Genomic DNA, 15,530 nt, shown 5'->3' with positions numbered 1-15,530 from the left:
TATTATGTAGTGTTAAAAAGAAGGAAAGGAAGGAAGGAAAGAAGGAAGGAAGGAAAAGAAAGAGAGAAGGAGAAAGAAAGAAAGAAAGAAAGAAAGAAAGAAAGAAAGGGAGGGAGGGAGGGAGGAAGGAAAAGAAAGAGAGAAAGAGGAAGAAAAAGAAAGAAAGAAAGGAAGGAAGAGAGAAAGAGAGAAAGAAAGGAGATAGTAGGTCCAAGGCAGAGTCTCTTGTTCCAGGACAGAAAACCAAGACCCTTGGTGGGGCATGGAAGGTTGGAGGAGCCAGGTGTTGGGTATTATGGAGGGCACATATGGCATGGAGCACTGGGTGTGGTGCATAAACAGTGAATTCCGTTACACTGAAAAGAAATTAATTAAAAAAAAAAGAAAACCAAGACTTAATTGCAGTTTCAACCAATAGATCTGGAATTTCCTGGTCAGCATTAGGGAGATAATCTGCCAGATAAGACCACCTGCCCTTCCCCCTAAGGGAAGGTGAACTTGCCTCAAATAATCCTTTCTTCTGCTGATAACCTCCTCGTCCCATACCCCCTTCCTACCTATAAAAATCCCGGGATGAGATGCTCCCTGATTCCTGAATGTTGAATAAAGCCAATGAGATCTTTAAATTTACTCAGTTGAGTTTTGTTTTCTAGCAGTGGACACACACACACACACACACACACAATCATAAGATATAGCCCCTGCCTTTGAGTTTTGCCAAAATAAGTGCACAAAAATGGAAAGTTGGCTAAAGACACAAGTTAATTAGTATATGGCAAATGCCAAAGGAGAGGGTCATCCTTGGCATTCTGAGTGGGGATTCTGCAGGGCCCAGAGGGGTTGACCAAGGCACTGTGGAGAAAAGAGGGTTCTGTACTGGGCTTAAAGGGAAGGTTTTTTTGTTGCTGTTGTTGTTTTGTTTTGAGGTTTTTATTTTGGTGGAGTTTGTTTTTTGTTTTGTTTTGTTTTGTTTTTAGCAGGAAAAAGCAGTGGGACAGGAGTCAGAAACTAGACCTTAGCTGGTGTTCTGGGTCTGCTGTGTGTGAACTTGAGCCTGCTGTTCTTGGGTTTGAGGGCCGTGGCACAGCAGGGACGGCTCCAGCCCACCAAGGCCCCCGCTGGGCAGCTTGCCTCTTTCCTCACTCGTACCCAACATTCTGGTCTCCAGAGTCCCACCACCCAAGGTGGCACGCCCACCCTTGCTGGGGTCTCTCAACCAGCAGCCATATATAACACCGCTTCTGGCAGACTCACAATTTTCATGCTTTCAGAGCTGAGCTGTTCTCCCTACACATCTCTCTGAACCAGCAGATGTGTATCCATCTCGGGGCCCCCCACTTCCTTGTTCTGCAGCTTTGGGCAATTTCTTTGCCCTCTTGGGAACCTCCATCTCCTCACATGTAAGATGCAAATAATACTGTTGTAAGGTGAATGATTCATGCTTCAGACGTCCTGGGTACTTGACAGATAAGAGCAGCTCTTTATTGTCTGCCTGTGGTATACAGTACCTGTACAGTTATGAAATGTTAGATTGGATTTATTTATTTCTTTGTTTCAAATTCTCAGATGATCACAGAACTGGGTCATCACAGAAAGATAAAAAAGAAGTAGAAGAAACATACTGCTGGTTGTGTTAAATCTCTTCAGATTGAGGGAGAGAGAATAAGACTGTGTTTTCAGGCTGTAAGGCACTCAACAATTTTTTATTTTAATAAATAACCACAATGCCTAGTTATCCATTTCTGATATGAGAAAATATTCTTTATGGGGACTAGTAACATTTTGTATGTAGCAATCTACTCAGGGATGAAGCTGGATAATCAAAGAAGGCCAATTGTTGACTCCAGTCCACATCCCTTAAACTCAAGTTTCTGCCTTGCTACTTTCCAGAAAATGAAGGGAGGGAGAGTGGTGGAGGGAGGGAGAGGGAAGGAGGGACAGAAAGAAAGACTGCTTTGTAAGCACCTTCACCAGTCTGTATGGTTGTCGTCACGATGCCGCTACTTTATCTCTTTGACAAGCTAATGATTATTGTTGGTTTCTTGCCACTAAGTTTTTTCTTATGTGGGTTGGGAATCTCAATCTAAGAGAAGTGATAGTTTGCAGGGGTTTTGGTTTTTTTGTTTTTTTGTTTTTTTTTTGTTTTTTATCACTGAAGAGACATGAGGGGTTTTTCAATGGACTATGGATGCCAAAGTTGTGTTTGTATAGTCAACATGATTGAGGCCCAGTGATGATCAGGGTGTGTGTGGGGGGAATCTTTGTGATTATTTCAATATCACCAGGATTCACATCTGTAGAGCTTTAAATTTCCATGCCACAGTTACACCCATCTGTCCCATTTAGATTTCATAAGCATCTTTGATGAGATTTCCACTTAGGATGACTTTACCTGAAATAACAGATGATCCAATCAAGATTAATAAAGAGAAGATGGAAATTTCTTTAGCTCACATAAGAAGAAGTCCAGAGAAAGGCTTTTCTCTGCCATCCACATTGTACAATTGTTCTTAAGTCTGGTAGGATGGCCACTTGTAGCAGTTTGGCATGTAGTTTCTTGTCCATTATTGGGGTACTGAGAGGCAAGCTTTGTGCAGCAGAACTTTTCTGAGAGCAAGGATGCTGATTTCCCTGAAACTTCCAGTAATCTCCTCATGTCTCACTGGCACTATAATGGCTGGGCATGCCCATTTCTGAACTAACATGGCCCAAGGGATCAACTTCTTAGATCGACTTAGACTAACCAGCTGGGGTATAATAGATATTGAGCATTCAACTATAGTGTTTTTATATGTGTTCATTTTCTAGATTGGGAATTGGCAGACTATAGTCCTTGGAATAAACCTGGCTACCTGTTTTGTAAATGAAGTTTTATTGGAACGCAACCATGCTCCAAAAGTAGAGTTGAATAGTTGTGACAGAGATCGTGTGGTCCACAAAACCTAAAATATTTACTATCTGGCCCTCAATAGGATATTTGTTGACCCTTGTTCTGGGTGAAGAAAGTGGAATTGAGGTTAAATGACCCCTCTGAAGTCAAGGAGCTAATAAGAGGCAGAAGCTAGATCCTAACCCATACACCCAAGCTCTCACTACCAACAGCAACAGGGGAGAATTTCTAGGGAAAGGCTTGCATTTTTTTGTGATGTGTGCAAATGCAGCCTTTTATACACAACAACACTGACATAGGCCTGATGAAATAAATACATTTATAATGATGAATTCGATTCTTACAGACAACAAATTCATTCACAAGTTACCGTAGATAGAGGAATAGTGTGGGGCATGAGAAAATTGAAGGGATATCTTATAATCCATCATAATAAGCTTGACAATCCACTTAAAAATACAGAAACACCAACTAGAATAGGATTAAAAATTTTCAATGACCATTGGTTAAATGAAAGATTTTCCAAAAATAACTTTCCATAGATAAAATGTTGATTCATGTTATTTTGATGAGTTTTATTTAGAGAAAGTTTTAAAATGAAGGGAAAACAGTGAAATGACTGAACATAGTATTCATAAAAAAGGCACACATATGACATCTATTTTTCCTTTATTATGCCTTCAATATCCCCTCCTCACCTTTCTCTCTCACTTTCTGTGGTAGCCAATTTCCAAGATGGCCCCTAGTCACCTTCCCCTTCTGGCATGTATGCTTTTGTGTGGTGTACTTCCATGTTATATAAGGGTTGGTTTGTATGACCAACAGAGTATGGCCGGAGTGATGGTCGGCAGCTCTAAGTCTTTGTCACCTGGGTCATTGTAACCTCTACCTTGGTTTCCTGCATTGCTCGCTCTGGGGGGGGACCTAGTCATTGCGTAGGGAGGCTGTTCAAGCAGCCCTGTGGAGAGGCCCCTGTGGAGGGTAACTGGAGCTTCCCACCAAGAGCCACGCCAACTTGCAAGCCATGTGAGTGCACATCCTGGAGGCAGACATACCTGAGCTGAATCTTCAGATGATGACAACCTCTGGAGATACCTGAGCCAGCACTGCCTTACCCACCCACAGAAAGTGTGGGAGATCACAAATGCTTATTGCTATTTTTGAGTTGTGACATTTGGGGATGAGTCGTTAAGTTGTAGGAGATAACTAATAAATGTTTCTTCCATATTAGGTCAGAAAAGTGGTGGTAGATTGGGTACGCAGGTCAGAAGGAAGGATTAGCCATGAAATAAAGGACAAAGAAGAAGGCAGTTAAGAAATCAAATGAAGTGAAAAGAGGGAAAAAAAGAGAAGATCTGTCCAGATTTACCAGAGAAGTCCAAGTTTGCTATTTGGATAAGAACAACAATAAGTAGCTTTTATGGATCACTTACTTGTGTCAAGCAACATGGCAGAATCTGTGAGCATGCCTTCTTTAGGGAACCATGGGCTCCAATTTCTTTGGTTAGAAAATTTGCACCTTAGCATAAAAGGAAAAGGGAAAGGGAGGGAATGGTAGATAGGAGGGCTAAAAAAGCTGGACAATAGAGAACAATGAAAAGAAGGCTGCACACAAAATGATTTGTATGAAACTTTAAAAACTTGGTGGGGAAATGTTGAAAATGACTGTATGTGTGTGTGTGTGTGTGTGTGTGTGTGTGTTTGTGGTACAGATATAAAACACATACCCTTTCCCTTTCCCCTATTTCATTTGGCTCCCCACTCCTTCAGTAACTATTTGTTCTAGGTACTAAGTTGTCACTCTTCTGGGCACTAGGAGTCACACTGAACAAAATACAGCCACAGAGCTTGCGTTCTGGGAGGATTTCCTCTTTTTCAGTGGGGGGCACCACCAAATACCCAGTCACCCTGTCCTAAGGAGCTGTCCTAACTCCTCTCTTCCAACCTCGCTAGGAGCTCCCAGATCTGAAGAGCACTTCCTGTCGCTCTCTGTTCTCACTGTAGCTGCTTGACCTGAACACTCTTTATCTTTTCCAGGTGGATCTGTTTCCCCAGACCACGCAATAAACTACCACAAAGAACAGGGTGGCTTAGAGCAACAGATTTTTTTCCTGAATTTCCAGAACTGAATTGACTTTCCAGAAACTAGAGTTTCTTTCCAGAAACTAGAGTTTCTGGAAGCCAGAACCAAAGTATTGGCAGGGCCATGTTCTCTCTGAAGGCTCAAGGTCTTTCTCTCAGCTCCTGGTGGTTCCTTGACCCATGGCAACAGAACTCCAACCTGCATGTGGCATTCTCCCTGTGTGCGGGTCTGCCTCCCCCTGATTTCTCCAGGTTGCGTGAGATGTTGAGGAAACTCTCTCCTTTGGTTTCCTGCAGTTAAGTACCTCCTAACTTATCACTCTGAGTAGGAAATGGTTTACTTGTCTCTCTTCTTGTATCTTCAAGTCCTTTGAGGCTGTGCCTTCTTTGCTCCCCAGAGCTGAGTATAGTTATCAATAGAAAAATATCAATATTCAGTATGTGTTTGTTGAATTAACTTTCAACTTCGTTGAATTAACTTTACAGTCTTCTCTCGGGATTATGCCTTTTGTGGAAGGTGAGAAGAGCAAAGTTGGTGGTCCAAAGAGTCATCTCGTTCCTGCTCTAGTTTTGTGAGAGATTGCAATCATATGGAGTCTTGCTAATATGAATCTAATGGTTTGTATTTATTCATAAGCTCCCAACTCTGGTTGTCTTGCTTCCTAGCAGGAGAAGCTAAAGACTGGATGTGTCTAATCTGAGGATTTGCCTTTTCCACCACCAACCTGAAAGTGATATTTTTGCCGCAGTTGCCTATGACACAGCTGCCACCATCCATTTTCATATGTGCTCCTCATAACTGAACTCCACAGCACTCTCAAGTGAACGTCACAGGAACTTTCTCTTCACTCTTGGCCCCTGTGAATCCCCTCTGTTCTCTTCCTATACCTCTGCTCCTTTTTTTTTGGTATATTCTCTCTTCCCCATGAATATAGTGGTTCTCAAGGGTGGCAATTTGCCCTTCCCACAAATGCCTGTTCCTTAATATTTCTCTCACTTGACTTGCTCCTCTTATGGTGTGACCGACACTCTCCTCCTGAGAGCTGGGGTCTAGGATTTCTCCCTTTGAAACTGGACGGGATCTGGTGACTGCCCTGATCAATTGCGCATGCCCAAACTGGGTTTATGTGACTTCCAAATTGAATCCACCTCTCTCCCTCTTCTCTCTCTCTGCTTGACTTGGAACCCAGCCACCATATTTGAAGGAGCTCGGGCCTCATGGGGAGGCCACACACAGGCATTCCAGCTAAAGTCTCAGTTGACAGCTGTGCTGACCATCGGACATGGGGGTGAATGAATGTTCACATGACTCCAGCCTGAACCCTGGAATCTTCCAACTGAGGGCCAGAAGTCATGGAGTAGAAAGGAGCCATCCTTGCTGGGCTCTGTCTGAATTCCTGACCCACAGTAACTTGTGAGAATTAATAAATAAAGATTGTTATTTTAACTCACCATATTTGAGAGTAATTTATTATATTTTCATAGGCCTCTAATATGCCAAGAATCTCTTTTTTGTTTTTTCCCTGGGTGGTTTCGTTCACTGTGTTGATGTCCAGTTCTCTCTCCCATCACCAGTTCTCCTTTGCAAGTGTGTCCCCCATAATTTCTTCCAGTTCCAGGTTGTTGTCCATGTTCAACATTGTACTGTCAGCTGCCTACTGGGCACCTTTCTCTGGGTGTTCCCCACACTCACTCTTGCACAGAAAGACACTTATTCTCTTTCTCCTCAAGTTTATGTCTCTTCTCCAGTTCCTTCCCTTTTTCTGTTCTTGGCACCACCAGCTTTCCCATCTAGAAACTTTCATCATCATTGATGCCTTCTTCTTTGCTGTCCTATCTAACCAGGTGCTAAAATGTGGGTCACTGGGTATGTTTTTAGCTACAAGTAATACAAAAGCCAGCTAAACATGGTATAGCAGTCTGGGTCCAATCAGAAGATAGAAACAGGGATGTTTGATATAGAAAATGATTAACAATGGCAAAAAAGTTATTCTAAGATATGAAGAAACTCTATGGTACAGTAGGGCTAAGGGAGAGAACCCAAGGAAAGACAGTCTTGGAAGGGGTTCAGATCTCATTGGAGAAGGTGGAGTTCATGCCATTGAATGATAGAGAAGTTCTCTGGGTTGACCAGGCTGGACTTGGTCTGCAATTGCAAAAGGTCCTCTTTTGGAAGTGTGAGGTGGGGGAAGGGGGAGAGTAGCAGATAATTAGCAACCTGTGGCACCGATGTTCTGGGAAGTACTGGAGAACCTCGTCTCCCACAGTGCCCCTCCAGAGTGCCTTCTACTCAGAAAGCTTAAGAGCATGCTCAATTTATTTTATTTTCATTTATTTATTTATTTAAAGATTTTATTTATTCATTTGTCAGAAAAAGAGAGAGTGAGAACAAGAGCGAGAGCACACAAGCAGGGGGAGAAGCTGGCTCCCCGCTGAGCAGGGAGCTGGACGTGGGACTCTAGCCCAGGACCCTGGGATCACGACCTGATCTGAAGGCGGATGCTTAACTGACTGAGCCACCCGGGTGTCCCAGAATGCTCACTTTAAAGGAGAACTACTGTAAAAAAAAAATTCATTAACACAGAACATATATTAGAGGGTGCATGTGGAGTTGAGACACAATAAGTGATTAACTAACACACATGGCTTAAGCAAATTTATTTATTGTGTCACAAAACAGATGATCAGACACTGGCCAGTTCTAAGGTTATCTTGAAGTGGTCAGCAATATCATCAAAGATCCTGATGTTTTCCATCTTTCTCCCACTGTGTGGGCCATATCTTCCCTCACAGTTGCAAGGGGCTGAATCACCTACAGGTATTTTACGTAGAGAGCACTCTGTCCACCCCGCCCCTAAAAAAAAAAGTGTGGTGAATTTCCTGTTTTGTGTCACTTTTTTTCCTTGTTTATTTATTTTATTTAAACTCAATTACTTAACATACTGTGTATCATTAGTTTTAGATATAGAGTTCAGTAATTCTCCAGTGCTCATTGTATCACGTGCTCTCCTTATACCCATCACCCTCTTATCCCATCCCCCCACCCCCCTCCAGCAACCCTCAGTTTGTTTCCTACAGTTAAGAGTCTCTTGTGGTTTGTCTCCCTCTCTGATTTCATCTTATTTTACTTGCCTCTTTGCCTCACTTTTTATGGAAGAGGAAAACATTTTGCAAAAGTCCCAGGAGACGTCCCATCCGTCTGGTTGTTAAGACCGTCTGGGATGCCGCGTGTCCAGGTTCTTCAGTGAAAGGTGGGCTTTGCCCAGAAGAGAATGTCTGCAGGAATGCAGCACCTTACCTGCCTCACATCTCTCTCCCCATTCCTCTCCCTCTGGGTAGTCACAACGAACCTCGGTGCCCCGGATAGTGACAAGCCCTGAGTTCTACTCTTGGCCAGGGTGTTAACCTGTTCTTGGGGAAGGACAAAAGGCTTTCCATGGTCTCTTTTGTCACCTGGACTTTGATACCTTTACAGAAGCCATTTCCAGTGCATCCTGCAATCAGATGGGTTTTCCTCAAGAGGTAACTGTGAGCATCTCTTTCTCACTGAGGAGGAAGTTTCTGAGTTAAAATCATGGACTTTCGTACCAGATCATACAACTCATGTCGAAGTTCTGCCTCTCACTAATTGCACGACCCTGGGCAAGGTATTTAATTTCTTTATGCCTGAATTTCTCATCTTTTAAATGAAGGTAATAAAAGTATTTATCTCCTAGGTATGCTATGAAGAATAAATTATATAATACGAAACAGTTTTTGGCCCAGAGTGAGTCTTCAATACGTATTGCTTTTTGTCAGCTATTATTATTCCTCACTTAATATCCAATTGAGTCTACATTTCTTAAGCGACAATTTAAAATCCTGTAGGAGCTGACGCCAATAATGTTTTTCCAAACTTACATTAAAATGGATGATCTTCCCTACTATGCCCTGGACTACTGGAGAGAAAGATTCTATTTTATAAGGCTAGGATTTAGCACAATCATTGGCCAAAGTAGTTTCTCTCTGTTCCTAGGTGCTTCCACTCAAGCGAAAGGCCTAGCTCATTATACAGCTTCTGTCTTTTTCTACCTGTGACTTACTTTTGCTGTTCTCCTGTCTGCAGTGTCTTTTCGCTGTATCTCCTCCCTCCCATCCTCCTTCCTTCCAGGCTCATCTCAGAAGCAATCTCTTCTCTGATAGGATCTCTTTTCCATCTCATGTTTGAAAAGTGTCAAGCTTCCAGGAAAACCAAAATAATAGTGTAGAGCACTGATATACTCTTCACCTACATGTAGCAACTGTTAATATTTTTGACATCTGCTTTTTTTGAGAGAGAGAGAGAGAGAGAGAGATGGGGAAGGGGCAGAGGGAGAGGGATAGAAAGAATCTCAAGCAGGCTCCGCATCCAGCTCAGAGTCCGACACAAGGTTTAATCTCACAGCCCTGAGATCAGGGTGTGAGCTGAAACCAAGAGTCAGGTGCTCAGCTGACTGAGCCATCTAGGGACCCTGACATCTGTTTTCTCTCTTTACATGAATCCTTTCTTTTTGGAACCACTTGAAAGTTGCTGACATCATGATACTTTATGTTCAGCAAGTATCACAGAAGAACAAGGACGTTCACCTCCAAAATAACAATATCATTATCTCCACCCCCTGAAATTTAACATTGGTTTGATAATACTATTTACTATTCACTTTTTACCCTTGGGAAAACACTACTTTGCTTATTGTTGTAGGGATCAAGAAATACCCAATAGAAATGACAGTGTGACTTGAGGGTCTTTTAGTAGAATTTTTCTCTTCCTTGGATATTCAGAAAAGTTTCTGGAATTTTGCTGCACACAGCTGCCTGAGTTTCAGAGAGATATCTGAGCACGATCAGTTTGATAGCTTCTGGTTTGTGTCCCAAAAGGGCACCCACCCATTTACCTGCAGCTACTATTATTTTAGACGCCAAGCAGGGAAATCCGCAGCAGCAACATATGTATGTCTGTGGCCTGTCACTTGAACTTGTGTTTCCAGAGCCAGATCAAGTGTCAGACGCAAGAAGATTGAGCCTTTACGTGGGTGTAGTGGTTGGAACGCCTGGATTCCAGGCTTGAATCTGTCCTATAAGCTGCGAGGTGTATTTGAGCTGTAGGACTGTGGTGACAATTTTTTAAAAAAGCAAAACTCAACTGATGAATTTTGAAAGACACCATTAGCTTTATTCAATGATTCATGAATTGGGAAGCCTCTAGTCTAGTGATAAAAAGGAGCTCTGAGTTGCTGTACAAAATGGAAGACTTACAGACAGAAGGTGGGGGGAGATGTTATAGTAGCACAGGGGGAGTTAACTAGAAGCAAGTCACACTAGAAAAACGTAGATGGGTTGTGGCAAGGTCACTTTACTTCCGGAGATGTCGGGGGGTCGGTCAAGCAGATGACCTCACTAAGGTTGACCGGCTGATTCCTGACTGACTGGTTTAAGATTCCCTTTCTGGGAGAGGTTGAAATTATAATTAAGTTATGTCTCAGTCCCATGTCATGGAGCTTAGCATAAGTGATTCCATTTTGGGCCTGCTGTCTTGTTTCTAACACACAGTACCACAAACTGAATCAACAGGAGTGTGCTGTTTCACAGTTCTGCCAGCCAGAAGTCCAAAATCAAGGTGTCAGCAGGGCCTGCTCTCTCCGAAGGTTCTAGGGGATGACTCTTTCCTTGCCTTTCTCCCAGGGTCTGATGTTGCCTCCCATTCCTGGTGTCTTTCACTTGCAGATGCTTCACTCCTCCATTCTTCTATGTCTGTCTTCCCCCGTGTGTCTCTGTGTCTCTACTCCACTTCTTATGAGGACACCAGTCTGATAAGATTGGATTGAGCCCACCCAGCTATCTATATCTACAAGGATTATATACATATTTTTAAGATTTTTATTTATTTATTCGACAGAGGCCACAAATAGGCAGAGAGGCAGACAGAGAGAGAGGGGGAAGCAGGCTCCCAGCTGAGCAAGGAGCCTGATGCGGGGCTCGATCCCAGGACCCTGAGATCACGACATGAGCCGAAGGCAGAGGCTTAACCCACTGAGCCACCCGGGCGCCCCAAGGTTATATTTTTAAATAAGGTCACATTCTGGAGTGATGGCAGTTAAGACCTCAACATATCCTTTCAGGCACATAATTCAACCCATAACATGGGGTCTTGAGCTACCATCTTGGAGTTTGTATTTTCTAAAACGTTTCTTGCAAAATTTAAGCGAAATACAGGAGTTATGCTCTATGCCATTTGACGTTAGAGTTTCCGATATACAGTTTATATTCAAGTTTTTCCAATTACCCCAAATGTCCCTCATGTCTTCCTTTTTTGGGGTCCAGTCTCCAACTAAGGGTCACACATTGCATTTTGTTGTCTTGCCTTTTTAGTCTCCTTTAATTCAGGACAGTGGTCCTCAAAACTTTGTGTATGTGAAAATCTGCTGGAGAGCTTATTAAAACAATTTTCTGGGGCCCATCACTGAAGATTTTGAGTCAGTGGGTCAGAGTGGGACCCATGGATTGGCATTTCTAACAAAGGAAAGCTGTGTCAAAGCTGCTGGCCCAAGGACCACACTTTTGTGAACCACTGATCTAGAACTGGGATTGGAAAACTTTTTCTGTAGAAGGCCAGGTGGTAGAATAGGTTTTGTGGGCTCTGTCGCACTCACTCACTGCAATTATAGGAAGAACAGCCATAGACAATACATAAACAAATGGGTATGGCTATATTCCAATAAAACTTTATTTACAATGGAGCTCTCTAGCCAGATTCGGTCCTCAGTGTGTTGTTCACATCCCCGACTTGGGAGAGTACTTCTGCTTTTTTGGAGGGGGGTGCCTTACAGACCTTTGACATCTTTTAAAAAAAAGTTTTATTTATTCATTTATTTGTTTGTTTATAGCATGAGCAGAGGGAAGGGCAGAGGGAGAGGAAGAGGGAGAATCTCAAGCACATTCCACAGGGAGAACAGAGCCCAGCTCGGCTCGATCCCATGACCTTGAGATCATGACCTGAACTGAAACCAAAAATCGGATGCTCAACTGCCTGAGGACCCAGGTGCCCTGAGCATTGACATTTTTTAAAATTGTGTATTCAGTTTTCTTGTAGAATGCTTCACAATATGGATTCAATTGTTTTATTCTGATTAGATTTAAATTAAACATCTTGATAAGAATATCATGTAAGTGATATTGTGTACTGTAGGGGAAAATTATGGGAGACTTTCAAATGGACCAAAATAATATCGAGCAACCTCAGTGGAAGGCTAGGCACCATCGAACGGCCCCTGCTGTGGTATGTGATTCTATGGGGTTTTGTGCCTTTCATTGCCTTCGAGCTATTTTAAAACTTGAGAGATTGTTGAATACTGTTGATAATATCTATGATTCCTGTCTTTAGAAATGCAAATTGTGTTCATTGAATATGCAATTGATTTTTGACTTATGGATATTGACCAATCCTTCATCTATTGGGCAACTTCGGCATTCCTGACTGCTTATAAGTGTGTTGGACTCTCTCTCTGGATTCCCCTTTGAGCCAGTTGTAACACGCTACTGGTTCTCATGTTAATTAATGAGTTAAATAATATCTTTAACACATGTTCATTTTACATCTGCATCTGAGTCATAATCATGCTCTTTTCAACATTAACTTTAGCAGTACTTTTCATTGCATCACTTTAGGAGGCAGAAAACATTATTTTTTTTCCAAATATTGGTGATAGTAATCCTAATCACTTGATTAAGGTGTTTCTAGCAGATCTTTCCCTTGTGAAGATATATTTCTCCTTTACTAGGGAAATACACTTTGAGGGTGATACTTTGAGACAAAGTGAAAATTCTCTGGCTGTAACAGCTTTTCACCTGATGGTTTTGGTATCCCTTGAAGATCTTTGCCTGTATCAATTATAATAGAGGAGTTGCAAAATATGAACCCTTTCTAGATGCCCACAGTTGGACATCTGAGCTCTTCTCCTGAGCCACTACAGTGCTTTCTCTTCTTGGGTTATATTACTCTTTCAATAGCATGGTGACTAAGCCAGAGTCTGGCACTGTCTGACTTGGCTCAAACCCACGCTTCTTACTAGCTGCATGACTGGCAAGTTATTTAATCTCTCTCGCCTCAGTTTCCTTATCTGTAAAATAGGTGCAATAAAGGTACTTTTTCTTTTTACAGGGTTGTGTTAGGATTAAATGAGCTAAATGAAAGCACCAGAATGCTACTTCGCACACCATTACCCGCTCAAGAAATGTTAGCCTCTACTGGGTCATGATTATGTGTACGTATTTGCATCCCAGCTTTGCCACATCTTAAAGTGCTTTTGGATCAGTCACTTAACGTCTCTGAGTGTGTTCCTCATTCATAACAAGGGTCCAATCTCGTGGTTTCCAGATTCATGCTTAAGTGCTAGCCAGTAGGGTTTGGCACGGAAAAACATTAAAGAAAAGATGAGCTGTCACCGCTGGGGTTAGTCTGTATCTTTTTATTTGCTCTCAGAGAAGGTAAATTTTTTTGAACTCAACACTTCAGATTTCTTTTTACTTTCACACAGTGCGTAGCTCAGAGCCGTTCACAAAGTGTGGGCTCAACGGAGTATTCGAATAGAGGACTTAACGAAGCCCTGCTGGGTGGCACTCACTTCGCAGTCACGCCTTTGCCTCCTCCATCCTCCCCGGCCCCGCATCCGTCCCGCCTCCCTAACGTGGGAAGCCCAGACTTGGGAAGGTTGTGAGAGGCTGTGCCGGGCGAACGCGGGACCCCCGTGCGGGGCTCCAGGGCTGACTCCGCAGAGCAGGGAAAGTGCGTTCCCACTACTCAAAGCTCCGAGGCGACGCGGCCGTGTGATGGCACTCACGGCTCGGCGCCAAGTCTGACCCCCTTATTTTCCCTCCCCGGCCGTGGGTCTGGGTTGAGGTACGGTAACTCGAGGTTGGGACGCTCCCACACCGCGACCCAAAGCGTGCGCAGGGAGAAAGAGAGGCCGGGGTCGGTCCCCGCCGAGGGCAGCCGCGGGGACTCAGGCCCGGGCCACGCACCTGCGCCCCGCTCCCCGCTCCCCGCTGCGCCGCTTCCTGCCCCGCGCGTGCCGCGCTCACGTGACCGGGCCTGGGCGGAGCCTGGGCGGGCGGGGATCACCTGAACAAGGGAGTCATGTGAGCGGGGCGGGGGAGGGGGCGGGGCCAAGCGCGGTCACGTGACGCTGTTCCGGGGCCGCTGCTGCTGCTGCTGCTGCCGCTGCCGCCGCCGCCGCCGCCGCCGAGCCCAGCCGAGCCGCGCGCCCCTCGGGCTCCTGCACCGCTCCCGCTCCTCTCGTGCCCCTCTCCGCTTCTCCGCCTCCAGCTCAGCCTCCGCCCTGGCTGCACGACCATGTCCCGGCCGCGGCCCCCGGCAGCCGCGCGCCGCTAGCCCCGCGCTCGCCGCGCAGTCCGGGCCGGGCGCGATGGGGGCCGCCGTCGGCCCGGGCGCCCACCTGGGGCCCGCGCCCGCCGGCCGCCCGCTGCGCTCCCTCCTGCTGCTGCAGCTCCTGCTGCTCGTCTGGGCCCCGGGAGCCGCGCTGGCCCAGGGCGCCGAGTTCCCCGAGCTGTGCAGGTGGGTGGCCCGCCGGGGCGCAGGCTTCGCTCGCGGTGCCCGGGGCGCGCAGCTGGGCTGGGTTGGGGGCGGGGGCGCTCTGGGGAGAGGCTGGGCTCCCCGAGTCGCCTTTCTTCTGGGTTTGGGTTCCCCCGGCCCCGAGGGAAAGTTGCCCGCGTAGTGGCGAGGGATGAGAGAGCGAGGGGTCGTGCGCGCGCGGGCGGGGGGCGCGGGGTACTCGCCGTCCTAGCGCTGGCCCGGGGGGCCGCTGCCTAGCCACTTGTGGCTGTCACTAAGTCCGGGGCGTCTTTGTGTGCGAGCAGCCGGCCGCCCGGACCCAGCCGGGTGTCACACTGCGGGCGCCCTCCGCCCAGCGCTTGCCCTCTCACAGCGGAGCGCCTGCGAAAGTTGGAGGACGCAGGAACTACAGCTTCGCTTTGTTCCCACTCCACGTTTTCCTCAAAGTTCACCAGCTGGTCTTTGGAGAGGGCCCTTAGTGTGGAAGGATCCCGCACGAGTGGCCTTAGAGTTGGGGGGGGGTGGTTTCATTTGCTAATTGATTTCCTCCATGTAGGTTTTTCCTTTTCTCATTAAAGTAGCTTTTCTGCAGAAGGTGACTGACCTTTTTTTTTTGATCAAGGGACTGGAGGGTGGTCATCCTGTATTGGCTTTCAAGACTTTACCCTTCACATCTCCGAGCCTAACTTCCTGTCTAGTTGCTCACATGATGTCATTGTCTCCAGGGTGGATTATTCTAGTGGAGCCTTTTGCTCTGGGAATCATGATTGTATAATCGCCAGTCCCATCGAGGGCTGTTAGTATCCTACGCGGGCGAGGATGGGAGTCCCGGGGCTGGGGAACTGCCAGTTAGGAGAATTTTCTGACCAACCTTTCGTGGACTGTTTAGGATGATGGAGAAACCAACTTTTATTTATTTATTTATTTTTAAACTTTGGTAGAAGGAAGCAGGGCGAAGAGTTTTGGAAAGAC

The 15,530-nt window shown here is 45.4% G+C and overlaps 1 protein-coding gene across 1 annotated transcript in view; it reads left to right on the top strand.

Annotated features, from left to right (window-relative positions):
* Nucleotides 1-14,210: 14,210 nt before the first annotated feature.
* IGF2R (insulin like growth factor 2 receptor) overlaps nucleotides 14,211-15,530 on the top strand; it is a 95,845-nt gene continuing 94,525 nt past the window's right edge. The window contains exon 1 of the mRNA XM_044242810.1: nucleotides 14,211-14,561. Within this exon, the coding sequence (XP_044098745.1) occupies nucleotides 14,413-14,561 (149 nt within the window). The 5' untranslated portion in view covers nucleotides 14,211-14,412. The remainder of the gene's footprint in view (nucleotides 14,562-15,530) is intronic.

Source organism: Neovison vison, chromosome 1, assembly GCF_020171115.1.
Source record: "Neovison vison isolate M4711 chromosome 1, ASM_NN_V1, whole genome shotgun sequence".
NCBI classification, from domain to species: domain Eukaryota; kingdom Metazoa; phylum Chordata; class Mammalia; order Carnivora; family Mustelidae; genus Neogale; species Neogale vison.
The sequence above is the reverse complement of the archived record's forward strand: the minus strand, read 5'-3'. Positions and strand labels throughout refer to the sequence as shown.